At 41.3% G+C, this 14,655-nt stretch overlaps 1 protein-coding gene across 3 annotated transcripts in view; it reads right to left on the minus strand.

Moving 5' to 3' along the window:
• LOC127365516 (CD209 antigen-like protein C) overlaps nt 1-14,655 on the minus strand; it is a 40,164-nt gene that overhangs the window by 4,672 nt on the left and 20,837 nt on the right. For 2 of the 3 annotated variants that reach the window (XM_051403665.1, XM_051403667.1), the window contains exons 1-4: nt 5,367-5,486; nt 2,709-2,810; nt 1,880-2,059; nt 437-579 (exon numbers count right to left, since the gene is read on the minus strand). In XM_051403665.1, the coding sequence (XP_051259625.1) occupies nt 437-579; nt 1,880-2,059; nt 2,709-2,810; nt 5,367-5,436 (495 nt within the window). In that variant the 5' untranslated portion in view covers nt 5,437-5,486. Of the gene's footprint in view, nt 1-436; nt 580-1,879; nt 2,060-2,708; nt 2,811-5,366; nt 5,487-14,655 lie in introns of those variants that run through there. The other variant, XM_051403666.1, reaches the window with a different exon arrangement.

Here is a 14,655-nt window from a genome sequence, read left to right on the forward strand (position 1 = left end):
TTGGTCGAAGGTTACTGGCCTTTGGGCTGAATGAATTTAGCCCAAATGGCCAATAAATCAAGGGGGAGTGTCACGACACCTGTCAATCCAAATTGAATGGAAGCGTACGCTACTGTGCTTGGGCTGTAAGAAATAAGTCCATTCAAAGGAAAAACCCAGGATATATCATATATCCTTTTTTCTGTCACTGTTTGGTGCTGCTGCTGCTCTAGGTTCCACCAATATTTAAAACAATATGTTCTAAGGTTTTTAATAATAGTTTTTCATCTTTATTGTAAAAGACAGGGGGGGCTTAGCCCTGATATGGAGAATCTAACCCAGACCTTATTGATTTATTACAATCTATCTATTGAGATTTTTTTTGTATGAATTTCAATATTAACAAAATCGTGCAATAACACACACACACACACACACACACACACACACATTGTACCTGCTCTTCGTCACTGTTTATCACCGCTAGATCTGCTCCTCTGTTTCTGCAGTCCTCTCTGGCTTTATCCCAGGTACCAGACTCAGTGGAGAAGAGATAAGAGCGGTCCTTAAACATCTTCCATCCTTCAGGATAGGTTTTTACTGTAAGATAAACATACAGAGACATCACAGACCAACAAGACTCATGTAAATATTTGTGAAGTTATCTCTGTAGATGTCATTTTCAGTGAATGACCTTTCAATGCCCCTCAATATATGTTCATTTGGTTGGTGATTTTTTTGCCGATATAAGAGGATTTACTGTCACAATGTAGCGGTGTGCAGAGATAGAGGCCACAGTTGTACCAGTGGTCCATAATAATATACTGTTTAATTTAGTTGTGATTAATGAAAGGTTACATTTGAAAGCCTGAAACTGGCTTCTCATAAAATAGATAGATAAAATTAATGCTGTCAGTTAAACGCGTTATTAATGGCGTTAACGCAAACCCATTTTAACGGCGTTCTTTTTTTTATCGCAAGATTAACGTTCTTTTTGACCTAGCACACTTTGTAGTTTTTTTCACATGCTGTTGCAACAACTAGTAACATTAGAAAAACTAAAACACCACACTGGATCTAGCTAGACCGGAAACAAAACAACAAGCATGCCGCACACACTTGTTTAAGAGTAGTAGACGTTACGTTTTGAGTGGATGGCGAGCGTGAGACGCCAAAATGGATGCTAATAATATTCTGAATGGAAAGTTTACTTTTAAAAAGTTGCCAAATGGTTCCATTGACAAGACCAAAGTGATCTGTGTGTTTTGTCGTTGTGAACTGAGCTATCATCGCAGCACGTCCAGTCTGAAATACCACTTGATGGCCAAGTACACAGCTGATGCAAATTCTCCGCCCCTGGTCAATTAAGTATTAAGCCATGGTTTAACTGCACTATAGGCTGAGTCCTAGTTTACCTTACATGTGCACTTTGTAATTTTATTTTGTATCGCCCTGTGTTGATCCCTTAGAAAGGGCTGTTGAAGGGGCTGTTTGTGTGAAGTATTTTTTTCACCCTTTTATTGATGGACAGTGTTACATTGTGTGAGAGATTATTTGCTCCACGTGAGAATGTTAAGTTTGAACACTACAGTATATGCCAATGTTGTTTTCAATAAAAAAAAAAAACATTTGCACAAAGCAAGCCGATCCACTTTTCCATGTTGATAAGAGCATTAAAATGAGAAAAAATAATGGGACAAAAAGAAATCAAGGGACATTCAGAATAGATAAAAATGTGCGATTAATTGCGAGTTAACTATGACATTAATGCGATTAATCGCGATTCAATATTTTAATTGTTTGACAGCACTAATTAAAATATCTTACCACAATGCAGGGTGACTTAATCACTAGATTTCTGAGTAGCAAGTGAATCTAAGCACTTCATGCAAGGACTCACGCAGTTTGGACAAACTCTGAAGTCTTTCCAGCTCTTGAGTCATTTCAGTGATTCTGGCATTCAGCAGGTCTCTCTCTTCAGTCAGGGAAGAGGACTTGTTGTCACTGGCCTGAAGACGCTCAGTCAGGTTGGCTTTGATAGAGGAGAGTTCTGCAGCTGAACGCTGAGCGGAGACATGGTCTGAAATAAACAACAGACACTTCTCTGAAACACTAGATACCTACTGGAAGATCACAAACATAAATCAGTGTGGCTTTCAGCAGTAAAGTTATGCCACTAAAATTACAATGAAAATATTTCAGTCAGACAACTCACGTTGAAATGTTTATTATAGTACTATAGTCATTTAGATTTTGGCATCTAGGCTCCGACCCCACAGATATGTTTACATAGAGATATTGAGGAGTGATGAGCAAATATCTTAACCTCTAGCCGGAGCCTACAGGTGGATGCTGGGGTGGTGGTGGGGCTTACAGTGCAGCAGCAGCAATATGGATGCAGGGCAACAGCGGCATTGACAGAGCCGAGGGAGAGCTGGGGAATTGTGCAGTTTAAATAGACCGCCAGATAGGAAGGGTGTGCTTGGTTAGTGATTATGGAGTGAGGCATGTCATGTGTGTATAGCAGTGCAGCTGGAGTTAATGCCTGAACTAGCTGGCTTCGCTCCATATTATGCTTTAAACAAACAAAATATAAATGAGAAAATCGAAAGTAAATCAAACAAAAATTTTAAAAAGTGACTGAAAAGTGAGTGATTTTCAGTGAAGAATTATCCTTCTATAATCACAATCCAGCCTGACTTTAATCTCTGAATGTGATTTAGACTCACAGTGGACACCGAGGCCGATGAGTCCAACCAGCAGGAGAACAGTGAGCAGACCCAGACAGAGAACAACAGATCCATGAAATCTCCTCTCTGAGCTCCTGGGACCTGAACACAGAAAATGATACAACAGCATTAATGACAGGTAATTGTTGGGATCCAAGGATACCTTTAAACATGAACTTGTTCATTTGAAGTGTTTAACTGGACCAAAAGGGAAATGTTGGAATATGGCCACATGTGTTTTACACAAAGGAAATGGTCTTTACTACAGTGGCCTGTATGTGAGTAATAAAGCCTGCTTGCAGTGAAAAGACAAAGAAAAAACGCCTGCCAGATAACAGACCTCACAGTGGGGGTCCAGGAATGCGGTCAAGTTGGGGCATAAGGGCAATAAACGACTTTCATTAGTCAGATTCCCTCGGACCCCAGACCCGTCATCCCGGCTTTAAGCCAGAGAGACGCTCTTCTCTCTCTCTTCTCTTCTGGTGGTGTTTGTAGCGCCCCCTACAGGATTTTAAAAAAGCAGCCCCGGCGCCACGTTTCGCCGATATGTATGAAACTTGGTAGGCATGTGTAACGTGCCTGAGACGTACAAAAAAGCCTCTTGGACCCATGTCCCAAATCCCACAGGAAGTTGGCTATTTTAATTTTAAATTTTCACTCTTGGCGGCCATTTTGTGGTCATTTTCACTTTTTGGCTTGTATTTGAACGAACTCCTCCTAGGGAATTTATCGGATCTGCTTCAAAATTGGTCAGTACAGTCAGAAAATGGTGCTGAATGAACGCTGCTCATTTTGTGACTGTACGTTGAAGGGCGTGTCCGTTGTATGCCGTCAAAGTTGGCCATTTTGTATTTGAACTAACGATCTCCTAGAGAATTTATCAGATCTGCTTCAAAACTTGAAAGTATACTTGAATAATGTTGCTGATTAATAGTTGTGCGATTTGTGACTGTATGTTGAAGGGCGTGTCCGTGGTGTGTCGTCAAAGTTGGCCATTTTGAATCGATTGTCTAAGTGTGATGTCATTTTTTGCACTTCAGGGCTTCTATTTAAACTAACTCCTCCTAGGGAGTTTATCGGATCTGCTTCAAAATTGGTCAGTACAGTCAAAATATGGTTAATATGGTTAATAATAAATATGGTTACGCTGTTCAATTTGTAACTGTACATTGAAGGGCGTGTCTGTGGCGTGCTGTCAAAGTCGGCCACTGTGATGCCATTTCCGGCATTTCAGGGCCTCTATTTTAACTAACTCCTACAGATTTTATCATATTGACTTCATATTCCATCACTGCAATCTAGACACATTGTTGATCATAATTTAATCAAATATTTACTGTGCATCAAACTGTGTGTCCGTGGCATGGCGCTGCATTTCCACCTTTCTCAGTGAAGAGTCTCTCTATCAAAGCTCAAGTCTTTTGCAGTGTCTGAAACGCGTGACAACTTAGAGTGGTCTCCCTCAGCTTCTGGTGATCAGGGCTTCGGAGTGGGGTGACGAGAATGGTCCAATCTCAATGAAACTTCACGTGTTTGATAAGAGTCCTGCCCTGAACACGTCTACATGACAATATTCAGACATAGTGACAGTGCCACCTACTGGCAACAGGACCCCTGCATGGCAATTTTGAGCTGATTTACGTGAGATTTTCATGTCGTGGTCCGCACGTGTTACGACGGCATGTGACGCGGCCGCAGCACGCCCTGAGTTGCGTGGAGTGCGAGGTCCCGTCCATCGCTGCTTGCAGCTTTAATTACTGTTAAAGTTACTGATGTGTTTTATTCAGCTTATTGTATTGTGATGTTGATGTTTGATTAACTTAGGTTACTATAGTAACTGTAGTCTTTCAGAGAGTGCTAAGGTGATGTTAGTTAAATGTTGTGCGTTACACAGACACCGTCTTTGCATGCAACTCCCTTTTAACAGCACCGTTAATCTACGATCACACACACACATATTCGGTCTAAATCTCAGCACACGGGGAGAGGGATTCAAACCCTCCTGCGTATTCATGCTCTTTGTCTCTCACCAACATGTGTTTCATACATTGAAACATCTGGTCAGAGGACAAAGGACACACACCCTTTTCGGGGCACAACTCTCATGCACACACACACACACACACACACACACAAACACACACACACACACCTTTCCCCTCTAACTTAGTTCCTTTAAGTTAGATTGTATATAGTGTATTTTCCTCTGTTTGTTCTATTATATCTCTTTAATAAATGTTTGTGTTTATATATGCTGGCCTATTCAATTTCAAGAGTGAGTGATACCAACCTCTTCTATGTAGAACTCCAAAAGCTCCCACTTTAGCTATTAATAATGGTTATTGGTTGTAGACAATTGGTTGTAATTATTAATTTAATAATTAATCTGACTTCTGAATTAATAGTTTAGTGTATTTTTATGAGACTGATCAATCAATTGTTGGTTATCGTTTCCCTTATTTAAGGGTGGTGCCCCGAGGAACTTTAATATTAATTAAAGTCATTTTCTATTATCTTTTGATAATTTTAAATTTTGATAACCATTAATTGATTAAACTAATACAGTTAGACCACTTTAACGACGCTGGAGCCCAACATAATAATACACATCTGCAGAGCTCAGTCTGTCAGCCTCTCTGTCTGGATCATTATTCTTACCTTTCTGATTCTGGGATGCTCTTAAGTCAGCAAAGTTGTCATGTTTAACATTTGCATAGATTTCCTCCATCGCTCATAAGTATGCCAACTGTTCTGCTGTGGGTCAGCTCTGCAGCACAAGCTACTCTTCACATTAATGATAAAACTGTAGCTGGGTTCAGTTTCCCTTTATTTACAGGAAGTCACACCTCAGAATAGTTGAGATAATTTCCATCTCACTTAAAACAAGAACAAGAAAAATATATAGAGAAGTGATGAAGCAGTTTTCTATCTGAATCTTCCCCAAATTCTGGCCTTCTGCAACCAGTCTGCATTAGGAAATAATGTTTTGGGGAAACCAAAATGCTGCTTATTGTCTTACTCTTAAAATGAATGTTCATATTTAACATATCTGCAAAAAAAAAATTTTCTAGGCAGGTAGGGCCTACAATTACTCTTCAAAACTATACAAAACACATTAAAACTTTGTATACAGCAAAGGAAATATACACTATCCTCACATACGCATCTCCAGTGATTCTCCAGGCTGATTCATGCAGATGTGTTTTCACCAAATAAACTGACCAAAAACATTATTGAACACAAGTGTGATCTGTTGACCTGCTCTGAGCAGGCAGAGGACTGCAGGAGACACAGAGATATATACTCCACACTTCTCATCAAACTGACTTTGACAGTTTTACAACTTTGACCTAATGAGGGATTAAAGTGGGTTATACAATTCAAGTCAGGGAAGCACTGGTAGAATGTCCTAGAAAGTGTTGAGTCAAATGTGGTTTACAATTCTGTGGTTCGTTTTTATTTATTTTTTTATTTTTTACTTTAATCAGCATTTTATGGTCTCCTTCCAGTCCAGGTCAGTTAGTTTCAGTAGGATTACCACAGACAGGCTCTTGGAGGCTCTGCCATAGTCTGTAGCTATTGTAGGTACTCTAAAGTTACGTTTGCACATACGCACCTACACACACACACACACACACACACCACACACCTACACACCTACCTTATCCCAAATGCATCCTACAACAACAGCCACATCCTCCTGTGTTGTCGGGAAAAGTGATGACCATCACACAAATTTAATTTCAAAAGGTTTTTAAAATGTTGCCTGTGTCTTTTTTGCGGGGTATAAAGTAGACCGTACCTTAGCCCTGCTTGAACCAGGTTGACGAGAGGAATCGCGCTATGGAAAATCTTTAACTGCTCCTTTAACATTTATTCTCTTTTTAGAAAAAATAAGTAAAATATAAACATAGTATTTTTTATTTTAGAAAATAAGCTTTCATCAGAGATTCAGCCTCTTTCTTCTCCTCCTCTTTCTGGCAAAGAAATCGTGTATCCTGGTAAGTGATTTAACATTTTAATTTGTTTTTGCAACAACTGTCTTTTCTACATGTAACTTATTATTATATTTAGAAAATATTAGTTCATCACTGCACTCTTGCTTAGTCATTTACAATACAGCAGTTTTTAACTACCGCTTATAGGTTACAGGGACACATTTAGAATTTTGCCCTAAAAGTCATATGTGAAGAAGACACTTAAGTGAGGGACATTAGTATGTTAGTATAACAAAAACCTTCTGTTATAAAACAATAAATATAAGGTATTTGGGTGCTTTTGTTTATTTTTTTATTTTTTTTACATTTCTTGAAGTGATTTCTGATGAGTTTGAAGACATCCACCTCACGCAATCAGATCACGGTAGGTCTACTATCTTCTTTTTTTTTCTTTGACCTTTTTCAGTAAACTGGATGAGATTTAACTTGCTTTTGTTTTTGTTTCTCTGTTTCCAAACTACATGTAGACATACAGAGGAAGAGGCCTCTATGCCCATTCGTCCAGAAAAAAGCCGTCCTTGCGCCAACCACTTGCAGTGTCCAAAACATCCTAACCCTGATCCGTATACATACTCTGAATGCCCCCTCTGAATGTTTGGTGAGAGAATCTGGTTTACTGAGTAAACTTTCAAATTCAGTTCTTTAAATTCAAATTCAGTTCTTTAAATTCAAATTCAGTTCTCTAAATTCAGTTTCAGTTCTCTAAATTCAAATGTCGAAATCTCAACTCAATTTCAAACCACTAGATTACAATGTTAAGGTCACAGACGGGTCAAAGTGTTCACTAAGAGCAATCGAATGCAGATGCACAGAGCTTCTTTTTGGCTAAGCAGCACGTTTGTTTTGAACATTTCCTGGACCTGTAGACATTGGCTAGCGAAAAACATGCTTAAAGGCAGGGCCGGCCCAAGGCATAAGCGAACTAAGCAGCTGCTTAGGGCCCTGTGACCACTAGGGGGCCCCCAAGAGCAATTAACTTAAAAAAGAAAAAAGGGTAACACTTTATAATGAGTACACACTATTAAGCATTAGTTAAGCATGAATAAATACTGAATTCATCATTTATAACGCATGAATACACATTAGTATGTAGTTTATAAACACAGTTAAAAATGTTTTATTCATCATTGATAAGCACATTAGTTTTGGATTAGTAAATACTGAATTCATCATTTATAAAGCATGGTTCTGCTGTAAATAGTCATTACTATGTGGTTTATAATCACAGTTATAAATGTTTTACTCTCCATTGCACTGTACATTTCTGCATGCACTTGTACATCCACTATTCAGACATGTATTAATGATTAGTGACTGTGTTAGCAGATGTTCTATAAAACTCACAACAAATTCATTTTCTAATGATGGCCTATAAACAGTGATTAATGCAGGAATTCACAGTTACAAAGCACTTACTACTCGTTAATTAAGTATTTTGCACGAGCTTATCTAAAGTGAGCACTATCTATGGCTTATTAAGGATTTACAAATGAGATAGGCTGACAATGCCTCGAGACTCACAAAATGTTCAGTTATCTTAACAGACGAAGGAGAGACACAACACAAAGGGATATAGAAAATATTGTATTGATATTTACTGCAACTTCCCGCTCTCAGCACGTCATCAACGTGATGACGTGCTGAGAGCGGGATGTTACGTCATATTTACGTTAACTCTCAGAAGTTTCTGACAGTGCAGCCAAGGGGAGCATGGAGAAGCACATTGGAGTCGGCGGCCGTCAGCGGCTCTAGTGGTGAGTATGTGTCTTTGTTTGGTAGCACACATTACGTTTATGGTCGGTTAGATAGCTTCCTATTCAAGCTAACGTTGTTGTGTTTGTGTAATACTTTGAGTAAGTTGATTCTCAGTGTATTTATATTATTCTGGGTCACTTTTTGGCATCAAAACAATGTTTCTGATAACGTTTGATAGCAAATGTTTAATAACTAACGTTAATTACAAACACGGTGATGTTTGCTAGCAATTTGGTTTTGCATTAATGAATTCATTTAGTTAACTTATAGTTTGAGGTATGTTGTTTGCAATTGTTTGCTGCAGAGCACAGTAATTTATGTGAGTAAATAAACATATTCCTTTTACATCAACTCCCTATTGTGCTCATACGTTATATGAAACTTCCCCAGGAGCACTGTTAAAGTATTTAGGAGGAGGCACTGACTCAGCCCAGGAGCAATCCACCTCCTCAGGAGCAGCCAAGGCTGATGAATCAGGTGATCAAACACTGTCACCATATATATTTAATTTCTAGTCAAATGATCTCATTAAGATAAACTAATATAAGATATAATCATATGACAAGAGACATGTTTTTCATCTCAGGTCCATCTCTATCCTCTGCTCCATCCACTGTGTCCTCTGTCCTCTCTGCAACCTCAGCTGTACCTGGCAAGTTAACAACAAAACAGCCTTTATAATTGCTCAGTGTCCTGCAGAATATTCTGAGATGAATAATTTTGTCCAAAAATATTATTTTAATTTCCCTATAGGTCCTTCATCTTTGGTCATGGAGATTGATGTGTCTTCTTCAGGATCCTGTTTGGAGCAGGGATCAGCAGCTTCGTCAGTTGACCCAGCTGAGTGTCCCTCTTTCCTGTCAGACTCAGAAAGGACTGAACAGGTATTAAGAGGGCCACTGCCTATAAAGGACACATTCACATTCCCAAAAAGACACGATGGCCAAAGCTTCCACCACCATCACACATACAGACACCTAGTAAATGGGGAAAAAGTCAAGCGGAGCTGGCTCACATATTCAAAAAGTAAAGATGCGGTTTATTGCTTTTGCTGCAAATTATATTTACCATTTGTGTTACCTTGTTTTAGGTGCCTGTTGATTTACATCATTATTTAAGTATTTAAGTATTGTCTGATATTTTTAAAATTGATTTTATTTAATGCTGTCTGTTTTTGTACATTTGGTGTTGCAGTTTATTTAAAAAAATAATAATAAAGCAGATTGTGTTTACAGTAAACGATTAGTTCATTTTGTTACTTTTAATTGGCCTAGATGACATTCGGTATCCCACTTAGTACTATATCACTTTGAATATTAAGTGTTAATCAACCCCAGGCTGCTCTTGTAGCTGAATTTGCTACCATTTCAGATTAAAAAACCATAGATGGGTAAAACATGCCGGGCTGCTCTTTGAGGTTTTATGTATTGATTCTCTGTGTGGCCAGTAGGGAGAGTTACTGACTTTGCTAAATATTAATTGAAAGATTTTTCTGTAAATTTGCAAATCTGGTGTCTGCTTCCATGGCATTAATCACAGTGGATTACAATCTAACTACAACAAAAAGTTCTCACATTTAGCTTTACAAGTGTATTCGTAATGACAGAGTACAATATGTAGAATATGTTTATAGTAGGTGTGTGAATGATCAATAATCATTATTATTAGCAGTAATAGAGGGCCCCAAAATCAAATTTTGCTTAGGGCCCCATGGAGGCTATGTCTGCTTAAAGGAGACATATTATTCCCCTTTTCAAGTTCAGAATTGTATTTTTAAAATTTTGGTTTCGTGTGTGAACCACTTCGCGTCGGACTGTTTTCACAACCTCGGTCAGTACAACACTGGACTGGCTGAAAGACTGTTCCTGAAAGAGGGATTGTACCAACTGTCTGTGGAGAGACGGCAGAGGAAGTAACTGGAAGTATTTTTAAGAATTTATACTGTTTTTCATTGTTCGTGTAATGCTAGCACATGCTAACCGTTGTTAGCTACAGGAGCCTCAGTGATGCTAACGTAACGTTAGTTATTGTTTGTTAAATGTTTGTTAAATGTGTGCAAGATGAACATGAAACTTATAAGGTGAGGTTAATGTATTAAGCCAGCTGGTGCAGATGTCTCCATATTCTCCCCTGCTGCTATTTGTGTGTGTGTGTGTGTGTGCTGCTGTATGTAAATGTACCGGAGGTAAAGATAGAGCTACCGTGAGAGAGAAATAGTCAAACTGTGATCAAGCCTCCTTATACGGTGATGATGCTTCTTGTGTCATGTCCAGGAAACTTTGTTATGTTAATTCATTCAGTTTTGTCTTGTGTCTATGTTGTCTTGTGATTTCCTGTTTCATTTTGGTTCCACTTCCTGTCTGTACCTTGTCACCAGTTTTACTTTCTCCCTTTTGTCTGTTTTCCCGCTCTTGGGATTACCTGTCTCCGCCCTGATTGTTTCCACCTGTGCCCTTACCTTGTGTGCAAGGCCGCTTTAATGCACGGGCTTACCTGGGCTGAAGCCCAGGGGCCTCCCAAGTTCAGGGGCCTCCCATAAAAGGTCATATTGTTTTGTAACTTGTCAGGTTTTCTGTCAATCACTCTAATCGCACGTTACATGGTTGCTGATTGAGCCAAATTAGGAGTGACCCACGTGGCCTCATAGCCTATGGCCCGTGGGCTTACCTATCAGAATGTCTATAGTTAGTTTTGGGGTGTGACCCTCTATGATTGAGTGACATTAAGTGGAAAATGTCGGGGAGGACGTTTGAGAGTGGTGCCCAGGAAAGAAAAAAACGTATAAAGAAGGAGTTGCGCGAAAAAGATCTGCTAAAGAGCATCCCAAAGCTCACCGGATTTTTTAAACCAGCTACTTCTGCTACTGAAGATGGACCCAGCACCGGAGGAGGATTGCTATCCCACACACCGGAGGGAGCGGAGGAGGCGCAGGCCGTGCAGGTGGATGTAGCTGGAGAGGAGCAGGGGACCGCCTGTAGCAATGGAGGGGAGGAGGAGGGTGGAGCACACGAGCCCCAGAGAGAGGACCAGGCCACAAACCAGTTAGGAGGAGAGCCTCTCCCCCTAACTGATGATGAAGATGACCCATATAACAGTGACCCGGGCCGCTGGGGAAACAATACTGACACCAAAGCGCGGGCTTATTGGGCGTAAATGGGACCGGAGTCCTGTCAAAATAAAGATGCTGACGAGTCGGCATCGGAACGCCAATATAAACAGCAGAGAGGATTTTTCTCAAAAATGCATTTCAAACGCAAACTCAGTAACGGAGAGTGTGTGCCCAGAGAATGGCTCTGTTATTCACCATCAGCAGGTAGTGTGTTTTGTTTTGCCTGCAAAATATTTGGCGAGAACAAGGAAAAGTCAGCATTTGTGAGTGGGGGTTATTTTGACTGGAAACATGCTCATGATCGTATAGCAGATATATTCATAATATCGTTTGAAATCATACTTTCACACATTTTGGTTTTATTATCGCCATAAGTTGCTGTGTGTGGTTTTTAAATAAAGTGTCTTGTGTTTATGCGGGCTCAGTGATATGTTAATAACAATATTATGGTGTTTTCTGGCTCAAAGAGGGAAAATTCACTGTTGTATGTCTCGAAAGAAACTAATGCATTTTATGATGTAGATTACCTAGATATTACACTTTTTTAAAATGAGACTAAAATCGAGGGGATGGGGGGCCTACAAAACCTCTCAGCCCCGGGGCCTAACATTAGGTTAAGGCCCTGCTTGTGTGTGTGTATATATAGTCGTGTCTCACTTTGTCCTGTGCCAGTTCGTCTTGTCCCATGTGTCAGAGAACCAGCGCTTTATCCATACCACTGCCATTGTCAGGTCTTGTTGTTTTGTTACTCTGTTTGTTAAAGAGTGATTTTCTGTTTGTTTTTTTAGTCTTAGTATTACCTCGTTAGAGAGATTTTTGTTTAGTTAATAAAAACCTTATTTTGAAACTTTCGTCTGAGAGTTGTGCATTTGGGTTCTGGTCCATAGTTCAGTCATGACAGAACGAACTGGCCAGCATGAACCCAGCCAACTCAGACCACCTGTCGGCAACCATTCGCTCCCATAGCGTACGCCTTAATCAGCAGGAGGACCAGATGTCCGCCGTGCATCAGGGAGTGAAAACGCTGGCAGACAGTCAAGAGGAGTTCAGGTCTGGCATGACAGCCCAAGTGACTCTCTTGTCTACCCAGATTCATCAGGTGTTTGCTCACCTGACCAAGGACCCCTCAGCCACGCCTCCCCCGGCGATCGCCGTAGCACCACCAGTTCCAGGTACCCACGCCCTGGCTCCTCGTCTCGCTCCACCCGAAAAATTCTCTGGTGAGTCTGGAGAATGCCGGTGGTTCATTGTGAACTGTGAAATGCACTATGAACAATTGCCATCAGCCTTCCCCACAGAAAAATCCAAGGTGGCGTTCATGATCTACCATCTCACTGGGAGAGCAAGGGCTTGGGCTACGGCGGAATGGTCCCGTGGATTGTCGATCTGTCAATCCGTGGATCGGTTCATAGAGGCGTTGAGGAGAGTTTTCGACCCTACCACGTCAGACAGAGAAACGGCACGCAAGCTGAGCAGCATCAGGCAAGGCATGGACTCTGTTTCTGATTATGCCATCCGCTTCCGCACCTTAGCCACAGATAGCGGGTGGAATTCCACAGTGCTGTATGATGCTTTTATCAAAGGACTCTCTGATCCCATACAAGATTTATTGGTTCCTCTTGATCTGCCTGAGGATCGTGACTCTGTGATCGCGTTAGCGGTCAGAACTGACCATCGCTTGACGGAGCGGAACAGGGACAAGTCACAAGCTACAGTTTTCCTGGATCACACCAGAGGTCATCCTTTGCCTGCTTCACGTGGTTGGAGGGATTCTCTCCGTCCGTCATCGCCAGTCCCGAGGAGAGCAGTACCCCCCAGCAACTCGGAGGAACCCATGCAGCTAGGAAGGGCCAAGTTGTCTGCAGAGGAGCGACGACGCCGCCTACAGGAAGGGAGGTGCTTCTATTGTGGACAACTGGGACATCTGCTGGCAGCATGCCCAGTTAAAGAGAATGCCCACCAGCTGAAGGAGGGATTCCGGGTGAGTCACTCCTCCACCACTGACAGTCCCTCCCGCTCCCTAACTGACATCCAGGTAAAACACCATGACAGTTTCTCTGGGAGTATTAATTGACTCTGGGGCAGATGAAAGCTTCATGGATTGGGGCTTTGCTCACAAGCTGAATGTTAAGACTGAACCTTTATCTCAGCCCTTGGAGGCTAGTGCCTTAGATGGCAGCTTCATTTTTAAAGTAACCCATGTAACTGAGCCAGTAGAAGTGACAATTGAGGATCACCATGAACTGATGTCTTATCACCTGATTCACTCTGCTCTACACCCTCTGATCCTGGGGTTCCCCTGGCTCAAGAGACATAACCCCCACATTGACTGGTGTTCAGGGAAGGTTATGGGATGGGTAAGGCCCGGGGTAGGGGCAGGGCTTGACCTGAACAAAAAGGTGGAAATTGGGGTGGTTGCTGACTTAAACTCTGCTTCTGTTCTGCCCCACACAGACTTAAAGGTTGACCGGCCTGACCTGACCTCCATTCCCAGTTACTACCATGATCTCGAGGAGGTATTCAGTAAGAGTAAGGCCATGTCTCTACCACCCCATCGACCTTATGACTTTCCTATTGATCTTATCCCGGGGGCACCAATTCCAAAGAGGAGGTTATATTCCATTTCGGGCCCTGAGAAGGTAGCCATGACTGAGTATATTGAGGCGTCCTTAAAAACAGGACTCATCTGCCCCTCATCCTCCCTAGCAGGGGCAGGGTTTTTCTTTGTGGAGAAAAAAGATGGTTCCCTGAGACCCTGTATTGACTGTGGACCTCTAAATGACATTACCATTAAGAATCGGTACCCCTCTGCCTCTCATGTCATTTTGAACAACTGCAACAGGCCAAGATTTTTACGAAGCCTGACCTAAGAAACGCATATCACTTGGTCTGCGTTAGAGAGGGGGATGAGTGGAAGACTGGTTTTAACACTCCTTCCAGGCATTACGAATATGTTGTAATGCCATTTGGACTGACCAATGCCCCTGCAGTGTTTCAGGCCCTAATCAATGACGTACTGAGGGAATTTCTCAACCAGTTTGTGTTTGTCTATTTGGATGACATCCTGATCTTCTCCCCAGATAAA

This window comes from Dicentrarchus labrax, unplaced genomic scaffold, assembly GCF_905237075.1.
Source record: "Dicentrarchus labrax unplaced genomic scaffold, dlabrax2021, whole genome shotgun sequence".
Lineage (NCBI taxonomy): Eukaryota > Metazoa > Chordata > Actinopteri > Moronidae > Dicentrarchus > Dicentrarchus labrax.